At 41.3% G+C, this 23,602-nt stretch overlaps 1 protein-coding gene across 2 annotated transcripts in view; it reads right to left on the reverse strand.

The window, feature by feature from the left end:
• Window positions 1–568: 568 nt before the first annotated feature.
• Window positions 569–23,602, reverse strand: part of TTLL11 (tubulin tyrosine ligase like 11) — a 116,814-nt gene continuing 93,780 nt past the window's right edge. For both annotated transcript variants that reach the window (XM_048823322.2, XM_048823323.2), the window contains 3 exons: window positions 21,315–21,572; window positions 15,899–16,005; window positions 569–2,710 (listed from right to left, as the gene is read on the reverse strand). In XM_048823322.2, the coding sequence (XP_048679279.2) occupies window positions 2,421–2,710; window positions 15,899–16,005; window positions 21,315–21,572 (655 nt within the window). In that variant the 3' untranslated portion in view covers window positions 569–2,420. The remainder of the gene's footprint in view (window positions 2,711–15,898; window positions 16,006–21,314; window positions 21,573–23,602) is intronic.

Raw genomic sequence — 23,602 nt, forward strand, 5'->3', positions numbered from 1 at the left:
AATGAGGCACAAAGTGACTTGCCCAGGATCTCTGAGAAAGTCAGTGGCAGAGTACGGAATTGAACCCAGGCCACTCAAGTCCCAGAATGCCTTAAACACTAGGCCATACTTCCTCCTCTTCATGTCCTATAACTATGCTAGCTCGGTGACAGCATGGACAGCTTTCAAATTAGCCCTGGTTCTTGAATTCTAAGGAATAAAAGAAAGGATTTTTTCCTGCAGCCATTTGGGTAAGTGCATTACCATTATCTGCAATTATATAATGGAAGCTTCCTTGTCAACCGTACCGAAGTTCTAAGTGTTAAAGTCTTGCTGAGGCTAGCCCCCCAATAAGGTCAATGGGAGTGCAGACGAGTGGGTCCCACAACTTCTGTCCTATGAAATAGGAGTAAACTATATAATTGTGTTTAAAAAGAAATCTAGTAACATAATCCAGCAAGGATTACTGTGTTCTCTTGTACATCTTTGTTCTAATACATATTTTTTAAAGAGAAATTTGAGGACATATGCAAAGGTACAGCTCTAGGGACCATTCCCGGTCCAAAAATGATAGCAAAAATATCCAATATGCAATTTGTCTAGCTTTTTACTGTTAAATCCATTAGTTACAGTAACAGACACTTGAAAAACTAGCTCAGCACAGTTTGGTGCTGTACTGTGACAGAATATTAATGACGGCATTGAATGCTGGCCAAAACATTCTACAAGTACAGAGAAAATATGTACAGTAGCTGTTCAAATAATTATTAAAATAAAAAACAAAGTATGGAATTGCTCCTATCTGCAGAGCACAGTTACAGGGTAACACGCAGTGGCAGAGAGAGCTAGTGCTCATGCAGTAAATAAAGCACTAAACTGTAATGAACAATTCTAGTTGTTCTCCTCTCCAAAGGACCAAACAAGAGAATTACCTTCATTTTAATTTGCAGTCTGGCCCCAGAGCATTGCTCTTTTTTATTGCTGTAACGGTGCCCAGATGCCTTGAAAGCCTCTCAGTCAGATGGAGCTACACCGATCTACATCCACTAGGACCTGACCTAGATCTTAATGAATTCAGAGGTCTGCCATAATACTAAAATAAAGGCGTAACTAAGGGCCTAATCCAAACTAATGGGAGTCTTCCATTGACTTCAACAGACTTTGCTTTCAGGCCCTATGGGCCTGACTCTACATGATGCTAAGTGCCCTCAACTCCCAACCCAATGGGAGTGAAGAGTGCTGTGCCCTGAATTCAAACTCAGACTCTCACAGAGGCTTTCAGGCAAGAATGCCCTCATACTAGTCCCAGAAGATGAAATGCTTGGATCAATCCAAATTTCTTTATTAATTGTGTTGGACCATGGGAAATTGGAGATCTCAATGGCGGGGTCCTCAACCATTCAAGGCCATGAAGATAATAACCAGCAACTTGGGATCTGATCCTGCCAACTGTGACTCACAGAGGCCTGACCCAAAGGCCACTTAAGCCCCACTGACTTCCTGGGGCTTTAGGTCTGGCTCCTTGGCCCTGACCCTGAAAAGAGAACAATGTTGGGGTGAGCCTTTGCAATTCTCTTGCAGGATCAGTGCTCATCACTCCATATGTATGCAGTCCTGCTGAAGTACCACCTAACAGTTTAGTGAACTTAATGGAGCTGGTTTTGGATATACGGGTGAGCAGGATTGGTAGCCATTTTAACCTTTTCTTTTGACATATAACAGCAGTTGGAGTAACAAAGGCTGTGTACAAAGAGCTGGGTCCCAAAAGCAGTTATGATTTCAGCGCTTTAGGATTGACTTTTTAAAAAATCCAATATGTAGCTGCTGGCACCCAACAGACAAAATCTGTATTAATACACACAAAACAAAATACAGTTAAACACTCATAAAAGAGAGACAAAGCCTAAAATGTGATCAAATGCATAATTTTCATTTTTAGTTTTTAAAAAAGCACAAAATTTATAAATGCCAGTTTGCATCTCCTTACTTGATTTCAAAACAATGTCCAGAACACACAGTGCAGCTCAAAAACTATGTTGCTCATATTGCAGAAATTGGCTTCTCCTAGACATTACTGAGGCTGAAATTCCTTCCGTGAGGTTGCTCCTCTCAGTCAGTGCTACCAACCCCATGATGCCAGTTATTGTAACATTGCATTTTTGCCCCTTTGTCTTCATAAATGATTTTCTATAAACTCTGAATAAAAGGTGCAGTTTGTCATTTCAGCTATCTTGTATGTCCACTGGGGAAATAATAAACAGCCATTTCCACTGAGAGTCATTACGTGGAAGGGGAAGTTTGCAACACAGTCATTTCTGAAGAGCATAAATGAGGGAAAGCTGTAATAAATAACGGTGACTGTCAGATGGAAGAACTCAAGAGCATGTATTCAGGGATCAGTTTCCAGCCCTGTCATTGTCTTTTTTCCTTGATAGCGCCCATCAAGACCGATAATTTCTATAATCTGTAAGTTTATTGGCAGCAGTCATGCGGTTCAGAAGAGGCGCATGAGTAGCTGGGGTGAGGTGGAGTCCATCTGGCTGACAGGTAACCAGTGCTGCTCGGCGTTCCGTTATTCCTCGGCTGCAAACCAGGCGCTTCTCATCAAGGATGGCTAGATGGTATTCACAGAAATCAATCAATGATGCCACTTGCTCATGAAGTGGGAGTGACTTGTATCTTCTTTGAGCCAGGCAAAAGAAAGCTTCTACGAAGGCTTGCAAGCACATCCCTTCAAATAAGAAGAGAGTTTATATTAGAATCGTGGCACAGACTTCTCTCACATGCTGTAGTCTTGTAATCTAATATGTCTCATTTCTATACCCCTGTTCATCCCAAAGACTGGAAGTGAATGTACACACACACACTCTCTCTCTCTCTCTCTCTCTCTCGCTATTAGTTAACTCCTTTTTAATTCAAGAAGCAACTGCCTAGAATGGTCACAAGCAAAATACCCATCCTTTGCTCTTTAAAGACCAAAATGAGACATTTTCCTTGTATTTGACACATTAATCAAACAGCTCAAAGATTTAAAAGAAGTGTCCCAGAATAGCAAACATGCCCAAATTGGGTTATAGATGGGTGACATTCCTGAAAGTAGAACCTATTCATAGGGATATGCTGTGATCTCTACAAGCATCAGTCTGACCTGATATTCTGGCATCTGGAGGTAAATGGCTACAGGAACTACTGATTCTAAGAGGTTGTGAAATTGAATTGACACAAGATCAGCCCCGATTCTTGTTGCTTCAGACATTACATTGAAATTGAGTCTGACACATACATGCTGAGCTCCAGAGAATATAATCTGCCCAAGGAAAAAACAAGTCATATTTGCAACTGAAGTGTGTCATTTTAAACTTTGCCTTCTTAGCGATTGGACCAAACCAAAAATCTCAGATCTGAATATAATCCAGATTTCAGGGTGTTTCTGTTTATGGTTCTGTAAAGCTGGTCCCATTAATGGGTGCCCTCAGAAATGTACAAGTGAGTTATCCTAAACTTCCTATCCTCTTTGCTGACACTGCCCTTTCCAGCTAGCCATATCTGGCCTTTCTGCTGAGATGCCCGCTAAGGCTACCAATTAGTGACAGTCCTGGTAGTGGTGTTGGCAATGTGGACACTTTTCCACTAGGAACTGGACTGTGACTCACCAACTCGTTTCACATAGGTCACCAAACAGCCATCAGATGGTAACAACTTGGTCTCTACTGACCTAGGTTGGATTCAAACTGGCACCTAGAAGTGAAAGGCTCAATGTTCCATCATCACTCCTCTCAGCAACTCAGTCCCTCCATTTTTTTTGAAATTTACACTCTGTTGTTGCACATGCAAAAGCAGAACTTTCCAGTCCACAATTCTTTGCAGCTGCTTTTCCTTTCCAACTAAAGGAGGCCACAAATGGGAGGTTGGGGCCTGGCTGGCCACACAGTACTTCACAGGCCAAGTGCAAAGACTGGAACCTGCACTGTGGGCACAGATGGGATATTCAGCTCATGGCACCTAAGTGCTCGGATGAGTTCTCTGCAACAGCTTTTTGGCCTACTTTGGCTTTTCTAAAGTCTCTTTCTCTGGCTCCAGGGAAAGCTGCTCCTGCTATGGTTTTGCATTTTTTAGATGTTTGCTGTCAGTCCTTACTGCACTAAGGACTGGTACTTTGACTTGAATGTTCTTCATTAAGGGATTGCAGATGAATACTCAGATTCTCTCTCCTTCCCAACAGCAGCCCTTAGCTCCTGCTGCCTTCTTCACCCTGCCTTGGTAAGACTAAACATTCAGCTGAAACACCAGCGCTAACACCCCTGCTTTGATGAGAGGTGCCCTGAGATCTTTACAAACAGAAGGGGTTAGGAGCTCAGGTTTCTCCCTCCTCCAGGAGATGGCACCTCCAGCCACACACACAGCATAGAATGCACACAGAACCCCTTACTGGGTCACCATCACCACTGCCTCCAAAAAGCTGGGTTCTCCTTTAGGTCTCCTATCCAAGTACTAACTCCCACCCCTTCTTACATTTGTACGATGGTAAATTCATATCCCAAGGTGGGACAGACGAAGGCACACAGCAGATTGATCATATGCACCTCAGTTATTCTAAAGGACTGGCTCCCCTAGTCGGCTCCAAGAAAAGAGTCTGCTAAAATTACTTGTGGGAGGATGAGTTCCACTCCTTTTTCTACATATGTCCCAGGTGAGTGTGTAATTTTACTGACATCAGGAAAGAGAATCTGCTTAACCTGAACAGAGCCCTCTAGCACAGTTGATCTGTTTCAATTGTAGGAAACCCAAGCTCTTGGAGTGTGCAATAAGGAAAAGCAGAGCAATGGCAAAGATTCCTCTGCAAAGTTCAGCTTCCCTGATTCCCCGCAAACAACCCGTAGAGAAGCCAGACACTGCAGAACCGGACTTCTAAGGTGTCCTCTGATTGTATCACATTAACAGCATGTTACAATGGCCAGGGGAAAGGGTAGCAGCACATAATGCTAATTCCTGCATTTTGGAACCTTGCCGTAATACCCTATTTAATTCTTAATTAAGGACCTATGCACCACTGTACCTTTGTAGAATGTCAGCAACAAGGAGCTGTCATATCTGGTTTGCATCTTAACTGGCTCACCCAGTTAGAGCACACACTTAAGGGGATTATTTTAAAATAAGATGCTGAGGGGTTTTTTTAAAACTCAATTTAGGTTTAATTGATGTTGCAAGAAAAAACATCTTTTTAAAAATTACCGTTACAGTCTGAAGTATAATTTCTCTTAACTAAGACGGCAATTGGGGTCACTTACAAGCTCCGTGGTAAAACAGCTTGGAAAGAAATTGTTGGGTTATCTGAACACAGCAGCTGCCAGCTCAGTACATTATTTTATCAGTCATGGGGAGCTATCATGTGGGGAAAGGGCCAATTCGCTAGCACACACATTTCCCCCCATAAGTGACACTCATGCAGAGTATTTAATGGGAAAAGGTAAAAGCTGCTGTTTTACAATAACAGAAACAGCTATGGTGTGATTTACAGTTGGAAGTGGGCCAAATTCAAAGCCAAATTGCCACAGATCGCTCAGGAAGATTATTATGTACAGATATATCACATTCCATTTTTATTTTTCCCAGAAAATTTCTGGTTCACTGTAACCCTAAACAAATCTGGTAAGTCTCGAATGCTGAAATGCTGGGCTTGACGGTTCACCTGCCTGTGATTCTGTTGCTAATACAGTTCAGTCAACTCATCTCAAATAAAAGACTCGGTCCCACAGTGAAATTCTAAGGGGAAGTCTGCACATTTTCTGTATGATTCCTCTCTGTAGAAACACCACCACCCTCCCTCTGCAGAGACAGTACTTTGAGCACCTGGAAACCTCATTACTGTTTTGTCATTGTAAAAATAAGGGGGTTCCTAATGTAGCTATACCAAGTACAGTGCAGCGATTCAGACATTATTAAACATCTGATGACTACTATCTTATTTTCAACATGCATTCAATTTTCCCCTCTGATATTAAGACTACATTTGTTCCCTCTATCACTCCTTTGAGCAATATATTTTATATATTCCCCCATGTGCCTGATGTGTATGTCATCTGTTATATATAAGGCTAATATATAGTATAATTTATCTTCTGATAAACTAGGTAAAATAATACTTGTCTAAGGGTGCAGGTTTCATTACCATCTGTGAAGCATTTTTAGATCTTCAGCAGGATCTAAGTATTTTTACAGGTGTGATATCTGGCCACATTCTAGCAAATTACCATTGTGTATCATTGAGACACTTGGTGTTTATGTAGGAGAGAGATAAGAGCCATTTTGTAGAAATAAAACACTGATAAATTATGGAAGGGAATTTTCAGCTGGAGTGATTTTTTATTATTCTACCGCTTTGTTCCTTAAAAAAAGAAAGTACATGCACATGTATATGTGTATAATTAGAATGACTCTATATGTGTGCGTGTGGAGAGGGGTTGTTTGTTTTCGATTGGAGGTGTTGGTTTTGTTGTTCTAAGTACACTGGGTTTAGGTCTTAGTTGAAAGATACTAGCCTGACAGCTCTTTAGTTTATTATAAAGCGAGCATTTGAGTCTAAACTAATACCACCTAACTGATATAGTGCTTTTCATCAGTAGAGTTCAAAGTGCCTCACATCCTTAGTGTATTTATCCTCATCACAACCCCCGTGAGACACGGCAGTGCTATTATCTCCCTGGTTCGGATGGGAACTAAGGCACAAGTGACTTACAAGCTTAGTGACTTACCCAAGTCACAAATGGAGTCCGTGGCAGAGTCGGGACTGAATCTGGGTCTCCCAGGACCTAGGCTAGTTCCAAACCACGGATCCTTCCTTTCTGATTCATAGGGCAAGTGCTGTACAACAGGCAGTGGCAATGCAAGCTTCCCTCAAACACCCCACTGTGACTTAATTCTCACCTTGAAACACCACCTTTGTCACTGTGAAGGCATTAGGTCTCTATGGTCATTCCATCCATAAAAATAGCGAGAAGTCCTTAGAGGTGCCCCAAGGACTCCACGTTATTTTTGCTGATACAGACTAACATGGCTACCTCTCTGAAACCTGATTCCATCCCTAGTTTTACAGCTATAGCTGCCAACGATGGCAATGGTATTTTTTGAGATGGGGATATCTGTCCAGTAAAAAACACCAGACTTATTTCACAAAAGCAACTAAGCAGCTGTCAGAAACATACAGCCTTATTTTCTTATTGGAATGTGATAGCAATTTTAGAGTTTAAGTTATAACACTTGATATATTTAAGCCATTACTGCAACAAGAAAATCACCTCTGAACTCTATCTTGACAAATTAGTGTGTCTCAGGTTTACGCATGTGAACGGAGCAAGTATGGAGATCATTATCCACTAAAGCAGGCTAGTGAAACTAACTATCAGACAGTAGTATGCTTTTTTCATTTCATTAAATGACAGACAAGCCAGCTCACTAAGAATGGTGATTAGCAAACTGAGGCTGGTCCAGACCGAAAGGTCAGCCTAGACTCCCATTAAACAATGTAATTTATATTTCACCAGAATACAGACACACATTGCCTAGAGTATTGCTAATTTACCTGAAGATGTCACAGCATCAACTCATCGTTCGTTGTGATTGTCTCATGGAACTTTGGCTGTGTAGAATACGATTGACTGCTCATGAAACGTTTTTAAAATGTATTACGCAGAAGTGATTTGTTAGTTACGGAAACATATTTTGCGGCATTCTTTATTTATTGAGGAAGGCAAACCTTGTCTCCCACTAATAAAAAAGGGTGGCAAGACCGTTAACAGATAAAGTGATCTTAGATATTTCTATTTAAAGAGTGTTAACTGCAAATGTAAAAGTACTGTAACTATTTTATCAGACAGTAATAGACTGAATGTTAAGTGTTTACTGAAATCAGTGGATTTTGCAGAGATGTAAAATAGGTCCCAAAGGCTTTTACATAAACATCGACTTCTACCTCGTGAATGAATCAAGATTTGCTAACAGGTTCTTAACACAATCTCAACGAAATGTAATAGTAAAAAAAAAAAAAAATCCAATGAATCAAAGTCTGCCTTAAAAAGTTACAATAGTGTCCTGATCTTGACCTAAGATTTCATAGCATGGCTTTAATCCAATTATAAGGTACCTATGGGACATATTTAAAAGAATGATTAGTAAACATACCTCAGGCACATTACATATATACTAGACTACAATACCTTCAAATAATGAGTTTGTAACACTAAACCATATATTTAAAGGCTAGCTAAATTAAATGATTCATTACCTTAATATTGTCCTGCCATATTGTACAGCACACAAAGCAAAGTCTCATTTCAAGAAAGCACTTAAACATGTGCTTAACTCAGTCCGTGCTTAAGTCAAGCAAGTGTTTAAGTAACATTTCTGAATATGGATACTTTCCTGAACTGGGGCCTGACTGATTAATATATTAATTCCATGTTGTAAGATGCTCTTATCTGTGTAAGTTTGTGTCCCGCACTGTGAATACTACCAGCAAATTACAGCATATTATATACTTATTAATCTGCTGATTATACAAGTAAAGTAATCACAGATGTGTTTTCCCAGAGAGGTATCAATATAACACCCACCTTAGTGCAACAAAGCAATAGTTTTCAGAGGAACAGCCGTGTTAGTCTGTATTCGCAAAAAGAAAAGGAGTACTTGTGGCACCTTAGAGACTAACCAATTTATTTGAGCATGAGCTTTCGTGAGCTACAGCTCACTTCATCAGATGTTGCAGAATGTTGCAGAAAAAATAGTTGCAGAAAATAAGACTTTATAGCGTAATCATTTACATGAGGTTGGCCTCCATGATATACCAAAGCTTTTGATGATTTAGAATCTACTCTGTGACTAATTAAATATGCCATTCCTTTCTTCATATAGCACCTAGATGGCAAATCCAATGAGCAGCAATTCTGCATACACTCCCCTCCCACACTATGTATATGCAGCAGCTCTTTATACATTGCCCTCCTCCACCCATGCACAGGGATTTGAGGCAGGCAACAGAACTGTACTGTAAAGTCCCAAAATGGCATCATGTGGCTTTCAGTTATGGCTGAGTATTACAATTGGCGGTAGTGCAAAGTGTTGGGCTGGCTATTTTAATATCAGCATAAGAGGAAGACAGTAGACAGCAGGGGATCCCTTGATTTTCTCCATTTGAGCCTCATGCTCAGATGCCAAGGTGATGGGTGCCATATAAATGCTCATGATAATAATAATAATATTTTGAAGGTACATAAGAGCAAGCAGCTTTGTTTCCTATTTTACAGAGCTTAATCCAGACAAGAATTAATGGAAGAAAACTACTGTCTATCTCTAGTAGCCAAACCTTCTCATAAACAAATCATTTTCTTTGGTGACCTCACGAAAATATGTAATGCAATTTGCGTTAAATAGCAGAAAATGCAGCCATCGTAATAGCATCTCCACTGTCCGATACTGCAAAGTCATTTAATGGTGCAGCAGTAATTTGCTGAGCATTAAGTACAAAATTGTAAATTAATTAATTTGGAAAACTAATTTTGCAAAGATTTTTGAGGAAAAAACCCTCCTCTATGCTTAAAAATAGAAAATGTTAAAACCAAAGTCAACCCAATGATTTATGTGTGTGCACTCATCTCTAGTCCCATGGGTTATCAATGTGTACTCAAATCTATTATTACCATTGCTCACCGTGGGGAAAAAAGTAATTACATAAAAGAAAGTCTACCCTTTAGTGGGAGCAAAAGATAAGTGCCATACTCTGGAAAGAGGAAAATGCTGAGATTTCCGTTAGCTTGTTTTCCTTTGAAAGGAAGTAACAAAAACACCATTATATAAGCAGAGGGAGTAAACACATAGCAACCCTTAGAATAGGCACAAGTCAGCTAAATACAATGGCCCATTTTTAAGACTAAACAATAGGATTTATACTGCAGACATCTGTGTGGTGTATTGGAGACTTTTGTTTAGGGGAGATGAAACCACTTTTAAGATCTACGTATAAAGCCACAAAAAGCATCAGGTGACTAGTATACTGAGCATGTTAATATACCACTATTTAGAATATATGTCTTTCAAAGAATTCTATAAAAAGAACGAGGAGGACTTGTGGCACCTTAGAGACTAACAAATTTATTTGGGCATAAGCTTTCCTGGGCTAAAACCTACTTCATCAGATGCATAGACTGGAAAATACAGTAGGAAGATATAGATATATATAGATATAGATATATACACACTGAGAACATGAAAAGATGGGGGTTGCCTTACCAACTCTAACAAGAAATCAACTGTCACTTTAATTGATTTAATTAAAGTGACAATTGATTTGTCTCGTTAGAGTTTGTAAGGCAACTCCCATCTTTCCATGTTCTCTGTGTGTATATATATATATATATATATATATATATATATATACACACACACACACATACACACACACACACACATACATACACACATATATATCTTTCTACTGTATTTTCCACTCCATGCATCTGATGAAGTGGGTTTTAGCTCATGAAAGCTTATGCCCAAATAAATTTGTTAGTCTTTAAGGTGCCACAAGTACTCCTCGTTCTTTTTGCTGATACAGACTAACACTGGCTACCACTCTGAAAAGAATTCTATGGGACAGCTTATACAGAAAGTCCTTGAGCTTGAGAAATGGAGTTTGTATTGACTCCTGCCCCAGCTGGCATCAGACTCTGTACCTTTCATTGGAGACCCTCAAACCTATCATTGTTATTCATTATTTATACTGCCCTCATCAGGACGAGGGCCCTATTGTATTGGGTGCTTTACAAACACAGAGAAGACACAGTGCCTGTCCCAAAAAGCTTGCAAACTAAGAAAACAGAAAATATAGCAACATACAAAGGGCGGGTGAAATTTGGACATTAAACTCTGGTAGATTTCTTTTAATGAGTTAAGCAAAGGATTAAACTTCACATGCCCACTGTGTGGAAGGTAAATATTAATACTCTCATTTTACAGACCACTAGACTGTGGTACGGAGAGGCTAAGTGACTTGCCAAAGGTCACACAGCAAATCAGTGATGAAGCCAGGAATAAACCCTCGTACCCTAACAAACATTTTTCATTTGGCTTTTGGATTCAAGGGGTTCAGCGTTGTTCTTTCGGAAACATCCTGTTTGCAGTCTTTGCCCTAGGGTTGTTCTGACTCCCTTTCAGCTGCCATATTTTTTATTTAAACAAAAATTCCAGGTGAGCAATTTCTAATTTGCCTGACAGAGACTGTTCAACAGAAGGTGAAGTCTAAGTGGCAGAATGCCCTGGCAAACTCCACTCCACACTTGAGCTCTCCTCTCATCGCACTCACTCTCTTGGATTAGTGCTTTCTCATCTCTCACTGAGAAGTGGGAACCTGTAAATATTTCGTTATTACAAGCTCTTCCATTTCTTCAGCCTAGAGTGGCCCTACTAATTCCCCTTCTCTAAAGCCGACTCTCGTGGATTGTGTCTGGAAAGTCACTGGGCCATGGAAACAGATGCAATTCTCACAAAGTTTCTCAGCCAAATTGGGAACTTATTTAAAATGTGGTTTAAAATCACAAGTTGGATGTAAAGAAGTTCTAAAGTGGGTTTTAATGACAAAGCAGCCTAACTCTGTCTGATGGTATTTGGTGGGTATGCACAACTAGTCAGAATTCCAGGTAGGGGGGTGGTAGTAGCAAAACAACCAACTCGGGGGAGAGAATACGATAAAATTGGCTTCCTGCTCCATATTATTGCTGTTATTTGACACTGAGGTTAGCATTCTACAAAACACAAGCATCAAGACTGTTCCTGTAACCAAGGCCCTACAGACTACAAGACAAGACACAGAAAGATAAGAGGCCCTGGGAGAGCCAGAGGAAGGAGTGCACGGTTTATCTCTTGATCCAGTCCTTTTCTGTGTGTGCCATATGGACCTCATGGAAGAAGTGGGTCTGTAGAAGAGATCAAAATGAGGAAGGGCTTTCCATGCACTAGGGCAGAATAGTAGAAGGCATGAAGGCAAAGGGGGAGAAGGAAATTATGTAGAGTATCAACACCCTCCCACCACTTTGAATGAGAGTCTCAGTAATTCTACAAAAAGAAAAGGAGTACTTGTGGCACCTTAGAGACTAACAAATTTATTTGAGCATAAGCTTTTGTGAGCTACAGCTCACTTCATCAGATGCATTCACACTCACTAGGCTGGTACAAGTTGTTCTGCTTTGCCATTTACATCCATTTCAGGATTAGTTTGTACCTGATGCGGAATTTATGCTGTGGCTTACATCCTAACTGACTTTGGCCCACTGCCCTTCGTGGCTGCCTTCTCTGCGAGCTCCCTGAGGTACAAAACCAAATGGGCAGACGTCCCCCAGGTGCTCTGCACTTTTGTTTCTCAGCAGACACTGCAGATATACCACAAACCCTGGAACATGACTGATGAGGAGAGCTTACATCTAATAACTGCCTTGGCATGGCTAGTTTCACAAAATTTGTTTGCTTTATTTGCCTATGTGCAGTTAGGGGTCCCAAACCCCTTTGGTTGACAATACTGTCATTCACATTTCCACTTCCTAATACAAAAGTTACATGAGGATATTATAAACCCAAGCCTTTCACATTTTTAATAAAAATGACAATTAGATTGGCTCACAAGCAGCAGAAAAGCTATTTAGAGCTACCTATTGTTCAGTTTCATCAGGGTCCCGAGTACATATTAAAACTCTAATAGAGAAAAAAGTCATTTTTAAAATAAATGTCATCGTTTTCTAAATGTGCGGGTTTTAATTTGCCTTTTAACACTCTTGCTTCCTTTATGGGTCCTAGGTGGGAGTCTGTTTAGCTCTGGCTCCCCTCCATGCAGGTTTATCTTCATTCAGACAAGTATCAGACATAAGGAGTTTATTCTTCCCTTGTTGTGTGCACATAAGTTTCATTAAGCTTATTGGAAATTCTATGAATGCATAAAGAGGCCCCTTTACAGCTTCAAAAGAGACTTGTGAGATATACCAAAAACTAGCCTACTGTATGTGGTTGGTATGTAGAGTAAGACAAAGTATAACGCTGATACTAGTGGGAATAAAGGTAGCAATCTAGTATAAATATTTTAGGTCCAACTTTTCTGCCCCTGCAAAGCTGAGGGGAACTGTATTCTTAGATCACAAGCTTTCTGGGACAGGGATTGTGACTTTATAGGAGATTATACAGCACATAACACTATCAGGCTCCAATTCTGTTGGGAGCTTCTAGGCACTATCACAGTATAAATGTTTAATAAGAGTAATACATAGTAATAATACTCTGCTTTAGATAAGGGAATTCTGCAGAGCAAGGAACAAAATCCTCACTGCTAAAGCACAAGTAAAGAAAAGAAGATGACAGGGCATTAGTTGGGAAAAGTACCAGACTGGCCAAGACGGTCAAGAGTGACTAATGATTTTTGGGTGTCCAACCTGAGACACCCAAGAGGGGCCAGATTTCTCCAGTGTCCTGAGAATCTACTCTAAGTCTCAAATTGGGCGCCCAAAATCACTAGTCACTTTGGAATAGTTTGACCTCTAGTCCTATTTATCCACACACAGTCCAATGCAAGCTTGTCAAGATGGAGTAAACTGGGAAAGACTGAATGGTCCATTTTAATTACAATAATGTACCACGAAATCCCCTACTTTGAAGGGCTAAACCCCATTAGTACCTTAGAAGTGAAAGGTTCCATATCCCATTATCATTCTCCTGCATTATCAAGCCCTCACGGCTTTAGGACTAAACTCGGAACCATTATAAGCAATTGCATCTCCACAGTCTTCAGTAAGTAGCATCTGCTTCCATGAGAACTGAACTAGCCCTTCAGGCCCAGCCAGAACAATGTGAAGAGACTAAACAAATATTCTTATTATTTAATAAAACGGCAGCTCCCCAAGCTTCCAGTCAGGACTGGGAGGGCTCACGGTACTGGACACTGGACATGCTCACAGACAGTAACTCCCCTTTCCCCAAGCAGCTGACATCTAAGCAGACAAGAAACACAGGAAGGGGAGTGAGGGAGCCAATTAAATGGATATCTTTTTAGGGACACTTGTTGGGGAGGTGCTAGTTTTCTAACTACATAGATAAATCAGGACTTTCCCCAGCTGCCCTCAGCCTAGCCACTAAACATTTGCTGATTTCTTGAAGACATCATGGCAGAAGTGGGTCTTGAGAAGGGATAGGACACAGGAGAGGGTAGCAGTGTAACTGATCATTGTCATGCATAAAGGGTATCACCTGGGGAAGTGTGAAGGCAGTGGTGAGCAGAGCAGACAAGTGGCAACTGAGGCTGGCATAACCAACAGAGCCCAGAGGATAAGGCAGCAACACAAGAAGAGAACAGATTGGTTAAGTAGGAAGAGACAGAATTAAGACAAGAAGCTTGAACCTGGGTAAGTGGTAAAGGGGGTGTCAAAAGCTGATCTGCATTTTGTGTGGGCCAAGGAGGGAAATGGAGGCGTGAGGGAAGCCAGAGAGGAGGAGGATGTTGCTAGCTGGAGTGTACAGAAAATAAATCTCTCCCCCATCTCCTTGTTCTGGTCAGCAAGACACAGAGAAACACTGAGAAACAAACCAACAATCTGTGCTAACACAACTACACGAGTAGACTGGACAGATTTTGCTTATACACAGTAATTTACGATGCAAACAAAACATGAAAAACTAATCCAGAATTAACAATGGGCCAGATGGTAATGCTAGTTTGAAGCAATAAACATGAAAAACAGCTTCCTTCTGCTACTACTGATCAATTTCCCTATTTAATAATGCAATCAAAAAGGCATGTTTCTGCTACCACACATATTCAGCATTAGAGACGGGGTTTCTTTTTCTGTTCTCTTCTTCTTTGCTTAATCCAGCAGCAAAATTTCAGAACTCATTTAAAACATGAGAACTCTTAGCCCTTAAAATGATAATTAAGATGAATACTTACCCTCAAAGGTTCAGATTTAAGCCTCGCTCTCTATTGCCAACAAAGCTGTAGTAACTTAGCTGCCATCTGCAGTACCTTGATAGGAACACCTACCCTTGCTGCTCCAGTGAATTTTGTTATTTAATGAATTTCTCTTTTGAAAAAAAAAAAACAAGCTTTTTGATATCATTTAAATTTGGAGCCAATTTAACAGCTGAGTTGTAGTGTAAGTTCCTGCTACAACGCATCATACATCCCTGGCTCGTCACAAAGCCAAGGACAGAGAATGAAGAGCTGTAGGGTGGAACGGGCTATCTGAAAAGTAAATGAATGCAGTACTTGGATTTTACCAAAAATAACCCAGTTGGGGAGCAGAATTCACCAACAAAGCAGCTAGACATATCTGTTTGGAGCTCTTGAATTGATGTCTGTTTTATTAGCTGTGTAAATTACTGTCTGAATGCACTGTGCACCAAGTTATGCTGGAATGGAGACCTCACTGGGAGTGTTATTAAGGATACTATGGATTTGGTGGACCTGGATGAGGCATCACAGCATCTACCTATGTGAACATAAATGTAAGGCACTTCAGCATGTGCATTAACAGGTGATTGGCAAGTGCCTTGAATTCAGTGCAAGGCTGAAGACAAAGTGCCGTCAAACACCAGATGAGTTTGCAGGTGCAGATGACAGTAAATGCACCTCCAAAAACCAAAATTACACTTGCAAAACTGCAAGCACAAAGAAGAGGCTTTGTGAAACCCAGGTCCAATGAGGACCTGAAAACAAGGGTGACCTATCCTACACACATGAAGGGAAGCTAATATAGAACTAATGGGCCAAATTCTGCAGTCAGATGCAGAGGCACTGTTCCCACAAATTTTAGTGGAAGCTGGATGTACATTTATAAGGGCAAAATCTATCTAGAAACAGGAACTTATACACTCTCCCAGTATGGAATGGAATTACCTGATTCTCTTTGGTCTAGTCCCATACTATTCCACCTTCTTGTGATATCAATGTACAGAATATCCACGGAAGCCATTGAAAAACTGCTGTTACTCAGCTTGCAGTTCCTGTTAAATATAAACCAAATAAAGAAAGAAAAAGTCTGATTACTTCCAAAGTTAGCTAAATTGTGGGAAGGGAACTGGGATAAAGGGTTTATCCAGGCCAGATGGGCAACTATGAAGGCACACAGAGCTCAACTGAAAGCCATGGCCACCTAGCTTGCTGCAGATATCAATCAAATTAGCACTCGTTAAATGTACATGGGCTATAACGAAGAAAGTCCTGTATGGTCTCACTTACAACATGATGTATACAACCAGCCTTCCCATTTGCTCAGAGCACTCGGACACCAGCTCTGATAGGGACTAGCTATCAGCAGATCCAGTGTTGTGGATACTGCCACACCTCTAAGTAAGTTGTGAATGTTCAATGTGTTCAACTTCATTTCAATATCCTGAAAACAACAGGATGAACAAGCTGCTATATACGTTTTTCAATCAGCTGGGTTTTGCAAGAGATAACCAAAAAATCCACTTACTATTTCTCATCAAAAATATGGCTTGACCAATTGTTACGACCTGCTACCCTTTAAAAGAGGGGTGGGCAAACTATGGCCTTTTAATCTGGCCCTCAAGTTCCCGGCGGGGAGCAGGGTCAGGGCCTTGCCCCGCTCCGGCGCTCCAGTCAGGGAGCGGGATCAGGGGCTTTCCGCGCAGCTCCAGGAAGCAGCAGCATGTCTCCACTCTGGTTCCTACGTGTAGGGGCAGCCAGGGGGCTCCGCACACTGCTCCCGCCCCAAGCTGCCCTCCCTCCCCTCCCATAGTTCCCGTTGGCCGGGAACTGTGGCCAATGAGAGCTGCAGGGGCAGCGCCTGAAGACTGGGTGGCATACAGAGACGCCTGGCCGTGCCTCCGTGTAGGACATGGCACTGTGTCCGGGAGCAGCTTGAGGTAAGCGCCACCTGGAGCCTGCACCCCTGGTCCCCCTCCACACACACACCCCAACCCCCTGCCCCAGCCCTGATCCCCCTCCCAGCCTCTGAATCCCTCGGTCCCAGCCTGGAACACCCTCCTGCAGCCCAAACCACTCATCCCCAGCCTACCCCAGAGCCCACATCCCCAGCCAGAACCCTCACCCCCTCCTGCACTCCAACCCCATGTCCCAGCCTGGAGCCCCCTCCCACATCTTGAACTCCTCATTTCTGGCCCCACGCCAGAGCCTGCACCCCCAGCCGGAGCCCTCACCCCCTACCCCAATTTCGGGAGCATTCATGGCCCGCCATACAATTTCCATACTCAGTGGCCCTGAGGCCAAAAAGTTTGCCCACCCCTGCTTTAAAACAAACAAAAGGAAGTTTTGTTTCTCACAATGCACAGTCAACTGTGGAACTCCTTGCCAGAGGATGTTGTGAAGGCCAAGACTATAACAGGGTTCAAAAAAGAACTAGATGAGTTCATGGAGGATAGGTCCATCAATGGCTATTAGCCAGGATGGGCAGGGATGGTGTCCCTAGCCTCTGTTTGCCAGAAGCTGGGAATGGGCGACAGGGATGGATCACTTGATGATTCCCTGTTCTGTTCGTTCCCTCTGGGGCACCTGGCATTGGCCACTGTCGGAAGACTGGATACTTGGCTAGATGGACCTTTGGTTTGACCCAGTATGGCGACTCTTATGTTCTACCCTCCTGGAGTTATTATTATTATGAGTCTACCACTGAATGATACTCACTGATCCATTTGAAATGCCTGTATAAAGCTACACGGAGTATCTAAGAGATTGATCCTGCAAGATGTTTCTGCTGGAAAATATTACGTGTTTTGCTGTTTCGCACTTCCAAGTAGCTTTTTAACCCACTTAGCTATAAGAGAGATGGTAATGGTTCTTTAGAGGTAAAGGAGATCTAGAGTGTGGGTTGAGCTGTTCTAGGTACCCTAGGTGCAGCCAAGCATGGGCTTAGGCTGTATTTCATAGTATTTCATTTTGAGTTCCTTTTGTGAACAAACTGAACCCACCGAAAGAAAGTAAAGCTTTGATTGGCTACAACTCGTGAGGACAGTTTGTAACCACCTGCTCATTACACACACACATTGATATACCTTCCATTTCATTCTTGAGGAAAGGAATCTAGCAAATGCTCTGACATGGGCAACAAGAACAGAATCTTTTATAAATTTACTAGAGGATTGTTGGAAGAAGGGCACACAGACTGGAGAACTCTGAGAAAAATCTAGATTTTACTGATATTAGAGCTGAATTGAAGAGACACCAGAGAACATGAAGGAAGACATTCTTGCAGTGAGGTATGTTAGGCACCCATTGTGGGCCCACTTGCCCTGCCCAGATTTCTCTGCAATGTCTATGTGGCATGAAGAATGGTCTGCAGCTAAAGTCAGAAACCATTCTCTTAATAACTGACCCCAACCATGTTTGTACCTGGCTTTGATTTGCCACATCACTCCTCGGTCTTTCTGAACGGATTCTGAATGAGCCAGGTCAGCGTGCAACTAGCCTTCACGCCTATGGCCAATGAGACGATCCCACATGCCAAAGGCAGACAACATCACACATCACTGACGAATGCCCTGACAAGATTTGATGGTGGTCTGAGGGCTCTGTACTTCGCCAGTGAGGCTGCTGCAAAATGGCTTTGCAAGTTCAACATTCAAGGACAAGGAGAAGAAGAATTATGGAATAATCTTTCAGAAGAATATCTATCTGTCATTTATAGTGAAACGTTTATACTATGCTCGTCACCAAGGTATCTAAATCAAGGCTTTATTCAACAGTAAAAAACACACTGTAGTGAACAATCCTGCACTGGCCTGTGGATGGAGCAGATGCCCCACAGTCTTTTCTATCTATATAACTCTATTTGTTTTTATTCATTCTTGACTGCTAAGGGCATCTGCATGGAAAGAGGATCTCTGTATTTTAAGAGTGCATTTGCTCCTGCTGCTTATTTATTTTGTCATAGTCAATGAAAGACAGAAAATGGGATATGTGTACCATAACTGGAACATGTACAGCCATTAAAAAACAATGAAAATGACAAAATAAAAGTATATGAAAAAATAAATTGAATTCCTTGCCACTGCAAGCTGCAATTTCCTGATGCAAATCATTAGTGCACAGTGTAACAGTGAGCAACATTTGGAAAGCCTCCCCCCTGGCTGGGAACAGCAGGGTATACACCCACAGCTAGGGAAATCACCCTTCTTCAATATCTCCTCTTCACAATGTCTCAATCCAAACACACTCACATTCCTCTGGTTTACTAGAAATTAAACAAGTAGATCTGGACTATGAAAAATACTAACATTTGTTAGAGACCATCAACTGGCAGTGGAATAAAGGCCCAAGTGTTCCTACTGAATAAAGCTTTGGACCACAGGTCAGTCTATGCCCATCTTCTTTTAAGGATCTTACCTTTCTAAAAAAGCTAAACACGTATCTAAATAACAAGTATTGTAAAAGGAAATTACCTTTGTCTCCAATGCTATTACTTTCCTCATTTGTGATATCTGAATTATGTTTGCTACAATGTCCCAGAACTTACTTTTCCACATACAAATATGGGAGGAAAAAATAACTCTTCAATAATGTCTGTCCCCAACAGATTCAATCCACAATGCCAGCTGAACTGAGTGACAAGCCTAACCACTTCAGAACTGCCGTTTGTATAAGCAAAGATCCAGATTGACATTTAGCTGGATGTTTTCAAAGCAGCACAGGCAGGTACACAATCATTTTATCTGGAGCTTAATTCTTCAAAACAGCAGGCAGGAGTTTCCCAAAAGGGTGAGAGGACAGGTCAACGTCAGCACCAGGAGGTGTAATAGACTCCCTTACTCTGAACACCCACTTGTACTCTAGATTCCCTCCAACCTTCTCACACCTGCTCCATCCAAGTATAAGGGAGTCTCAGTTGCTCAAACATGCATACTGAAGAGCTGGAAAATGGAGCAAGAGGGAACAAGTTAAAGCAAAATGGAGGCTTTAAAAAAATAAACTAAACTAAGCTCTACGAATAAATTCTAGATTCCTGTTTAACTATTTTAGGAAGCCAGTCATACGAAACTAGAGTCCTTCTGCTCTTCCAGCTTGTTCCCCAGCCAAACGGATAATCCTCAATTTGTGGCATCACAACAGTTTTCACGACAGCTAATGCCACTGTCACAGACAGCAAGTACACCATCATCCAGTTGCATAAAAAGGGTACTTAATAAATGCTGACGTACACTGTTCTTATGCGCATAGTGAGACAGTGATTTTGGTGAGATAAATACACTTAGATATTCCCCATTTTACCAGAAGAAAAAAAAATATGGGGCTTGCCAGATATTAGCATAATTCACTCAAACTGCTGACTCATGTAGCACATTTCAAGAGATGGACACTGTGAAAACAAATTAAGACAGAGTATATTATGTTTATTTCCCCACTCTGTTCTGTTTTGGGAGGTACAAGTTAGAGTATCCGTGTTGCCAGAATATAGTGCAACTATATGGCTCCTGCAGATTATATCTACTGTATTTTCAGAGAAGGAAATATGATCAAAAAATTCATTTATAATGAGGCAGAATTTAAAACAAAAAGTGCCTACAGAGAGAGGCTTGTTAGTAACTACAAAACACTAAATCCACCAGCCAAATAGCTTCGGAAACTCAGCTGTATCCAATGCCAAAGGAAGATAAACACAGAAAGATTACCAGAGTGTCCTTTCATTTTGAAGAGCTTTTGATACTGAATGCTAAATTTTGAAAAACATTCCACTCAGTAACAATTCTGTTCATAATATTTGAGCAATTTCTTCTTCCCTCATTTACATCAAAGGATACTGGTATGAAAAAAATACCCAAGATTTTATTTTTGAGACCTTCTGCTCAAGCTGCTTGTTCCTTTAAAGAGACAATCCCCAATTTAAGGAATGACAATTTCTACAGCTGCCAATGGCAATGTCACCTATTAGCCCATTTCCTTTTCTTTTCTTGTTAAATACCAAGACAAACTGCAAAAAATGGGAACTCTCTTCTGTTCCTATTAACAAGAATTCAGGTAGGGTGTCCCCCAATCCTACGCTTGTGACACCACAGTTCACTACCATAACAAGTGTGTTCTCTAATACTGGATGAAGCGATCACTAAAGGAATCAGAACAATAGACTGATTATAGAAGAAGAAAGCTTTTGTATTATGCACATGTATTTATTTCAGTAATCAGCAATGACAAGAAGGAAAATATAGAAGGGTGTGCAGCTGTTCAGCAGGATTTGGGGGAAAATGTTTTCTCTGGTCTTAACTATTCTATCACATAAACACAAGACTAGCAGTGCTATTGGATAGGTCTGGGAGATCTTAAATCCTTTACTACTAACCTTATAAATGTTCTGAAACCTGTTGGTCCCAACTTCATTGTCCCTTTTACTCCAAGGAATCGGATAAACAATGCAGCCATTCTGTCCACCAGTCGCAGATAGTTGAACTGTTTGGCATACTTTGGAAACACTTGCTTGAGACAAAGGGAGGGTAAGCTGGCTTCAGGATTTTTGCTGATATCATGTTCCAATTGGTCTGTTGATCCTGGTTCCAATAGGTCGTCTTTTGTGTCTGATGAATTCTCAGACAGTTGAGATCTGTAGCACAAACAGTAACTGTACCTTGTGAGACACTGTATCAATCCACTATGATTCTGTCAGCATCTTTATCATTAAAACCTATTTCCAGGGATTTAAAATTCATTCTGGGCTGGAAAAAACCATACAAGCAACTTTGTTCAAAATTAGAAGATTAAAAAACACTCAGCTGAGCTGTCTAAGTTTCAAGAAGGAAAAAAGGATTTCTGGTTTCGGAGACCTTTATACTCATACTACTAGATGAGTGGGTAAAGAGAGATGGGCCAGTTTTCAAAATCTGCTGCCTAAAGTTAGGCACCTAAATTCATATTTAAGCACAAAACTAAATGTCCTGATTCTGAGAGCTACAGAGTGTCCATAAGTCCCATGTAAATGAAAGGGAGTTTGGGGTTCTCAGCACCTCTGACAATCAGACAACTTTTATGTAGGTTTGAACATTCAAGGCTGTATCTCATTTCCTTTTTTAATTTTAAAGTGAATTTCCACATTTGTCAAAATGCTGGATTAACAGCTCTGAGAATGTCAGCCCTGCATTCATCCAAAGACCAGGGACAGCATGAGCAGTGGCAGAGCAAGCTTCCCAACACACTCCACTGATGTGCTTCCACCTGGACATGGAGGACCCACTTCTAGGGTGAACTGTTTTTTCACTCTCAATGCCAGTTCAGTCTGTCATTTCTGCACAATCTGCCATCAACAATGCCAATGGAGATGGTGGTTTTTGTGACATGGACCCTGGCCAAGGCAGAAAAGCCAAAGCAGGGACTGCTGGACTTTCAGGAAACTCTCTACAGTTTTGGGTGGACTCTCTCTGGCATGTGCTGTTTAGCTGTTTGCTCCAACCCTCTCCCTCCCTCAGTCTCATTGCCTCAGCAGCACTCTTTTTACCCTCTTCTCCACTTCTTAGCCCCCCTAATCCCCTTCCCTTCAGCTGATCCCCTCTGAACTAACTCCCCACACATCCCCAAAAAATCATGGAACTAACATGACGTTTGCTGCCATCAAATTATTCACTCCACTCATGTGTTATCCCTTTCCCCTACCCTGCATCGGTCTTGTCTATTTAAATGTAAGCTCCTGGGGCAGGGTCTGTCTTTGTGTTTTAGGTTTGTATAGCTCCTATCAAAATAGGGTCCTGGCCCATGACTAGGCCTCCAAGGTACTACAGAAATACATATAATAAATCATAATAATAAAATGCTGAACCAGTACCCAGCATGACATGATGGGTCATGATGTGGATGGAGGATGAGCTGAAGCTGAAGTCCAGACAATTTCTGGTTTCAGAGTAACAGCCGTGTTAGTCTGTATTCGCAAAAAGAAAAGGAGGACTTGTGGCACCCTAGCGACTAACCAATTTATTTGAGCATGAGCTTTCGTGAGCTACAGCTCACTTCATCGGATGCATACTGTGTGCACCCGATGAAGTGAGCTGTAGCTCACGAAAGCTCATGCTCAAATAAATTGGTTAGTCGCTAAGGTGCCACAAGTACTCCTTTCCTTTAGACAATTTCTGGTTATTGAGATCCTATGACACTTTTTGAAAGAGTGATGTTATTAGCCTAGGTTTTCTGGGCACAGTCTGTTTTGGTTAAGAAGATCCCGCCTATTGAAAATGAAAATACAATATTCTTCTTCACTTCTATTCCTAAACTATCATGTGATGGTGCTGTGAGCTGTTAACATCTGCTACCTTTCACCCTAGAGTTAGGTGAATTGATTCCCATGGATAGTTATGCAAAGCATTTGAAGGGTGAAAGGGGCTAGATAAGAATGATCCTCTATTGTCAATATGAAAAGGAGTACTTGTGGCACCTTAGAGACTAACCAATTTATTTGAGCATGAGCTTTCGTGAGCTACAGCTCACGAAAGCTCATGCTCAAATAAATTGGTTAGTCTCTAAGGTGCCACAAGTACTCCTTTTCTTTTTGCGAATACAGACTAACACGGCTGTTCCTCTGAATATTGTCAATATGGTTACCAGGGAATCTACAAAACAGCCAGGAACACAATTTAATACCAGTTACCT

This window comes from Caretta caretta, chromosome 16 (assembly GCF_965140235.1).
Source record: "Caretta caretta isolate rCarCar2 chromosome 16, rCarCar1.hap1, whole genome shotgun sequence".
NCBI classification, from domain to species: domain Eukaryota; kingdom Metazoa; phylum Chordata; order Testudines; family Cheloniidae; genus Caretta; species Caretta caretta.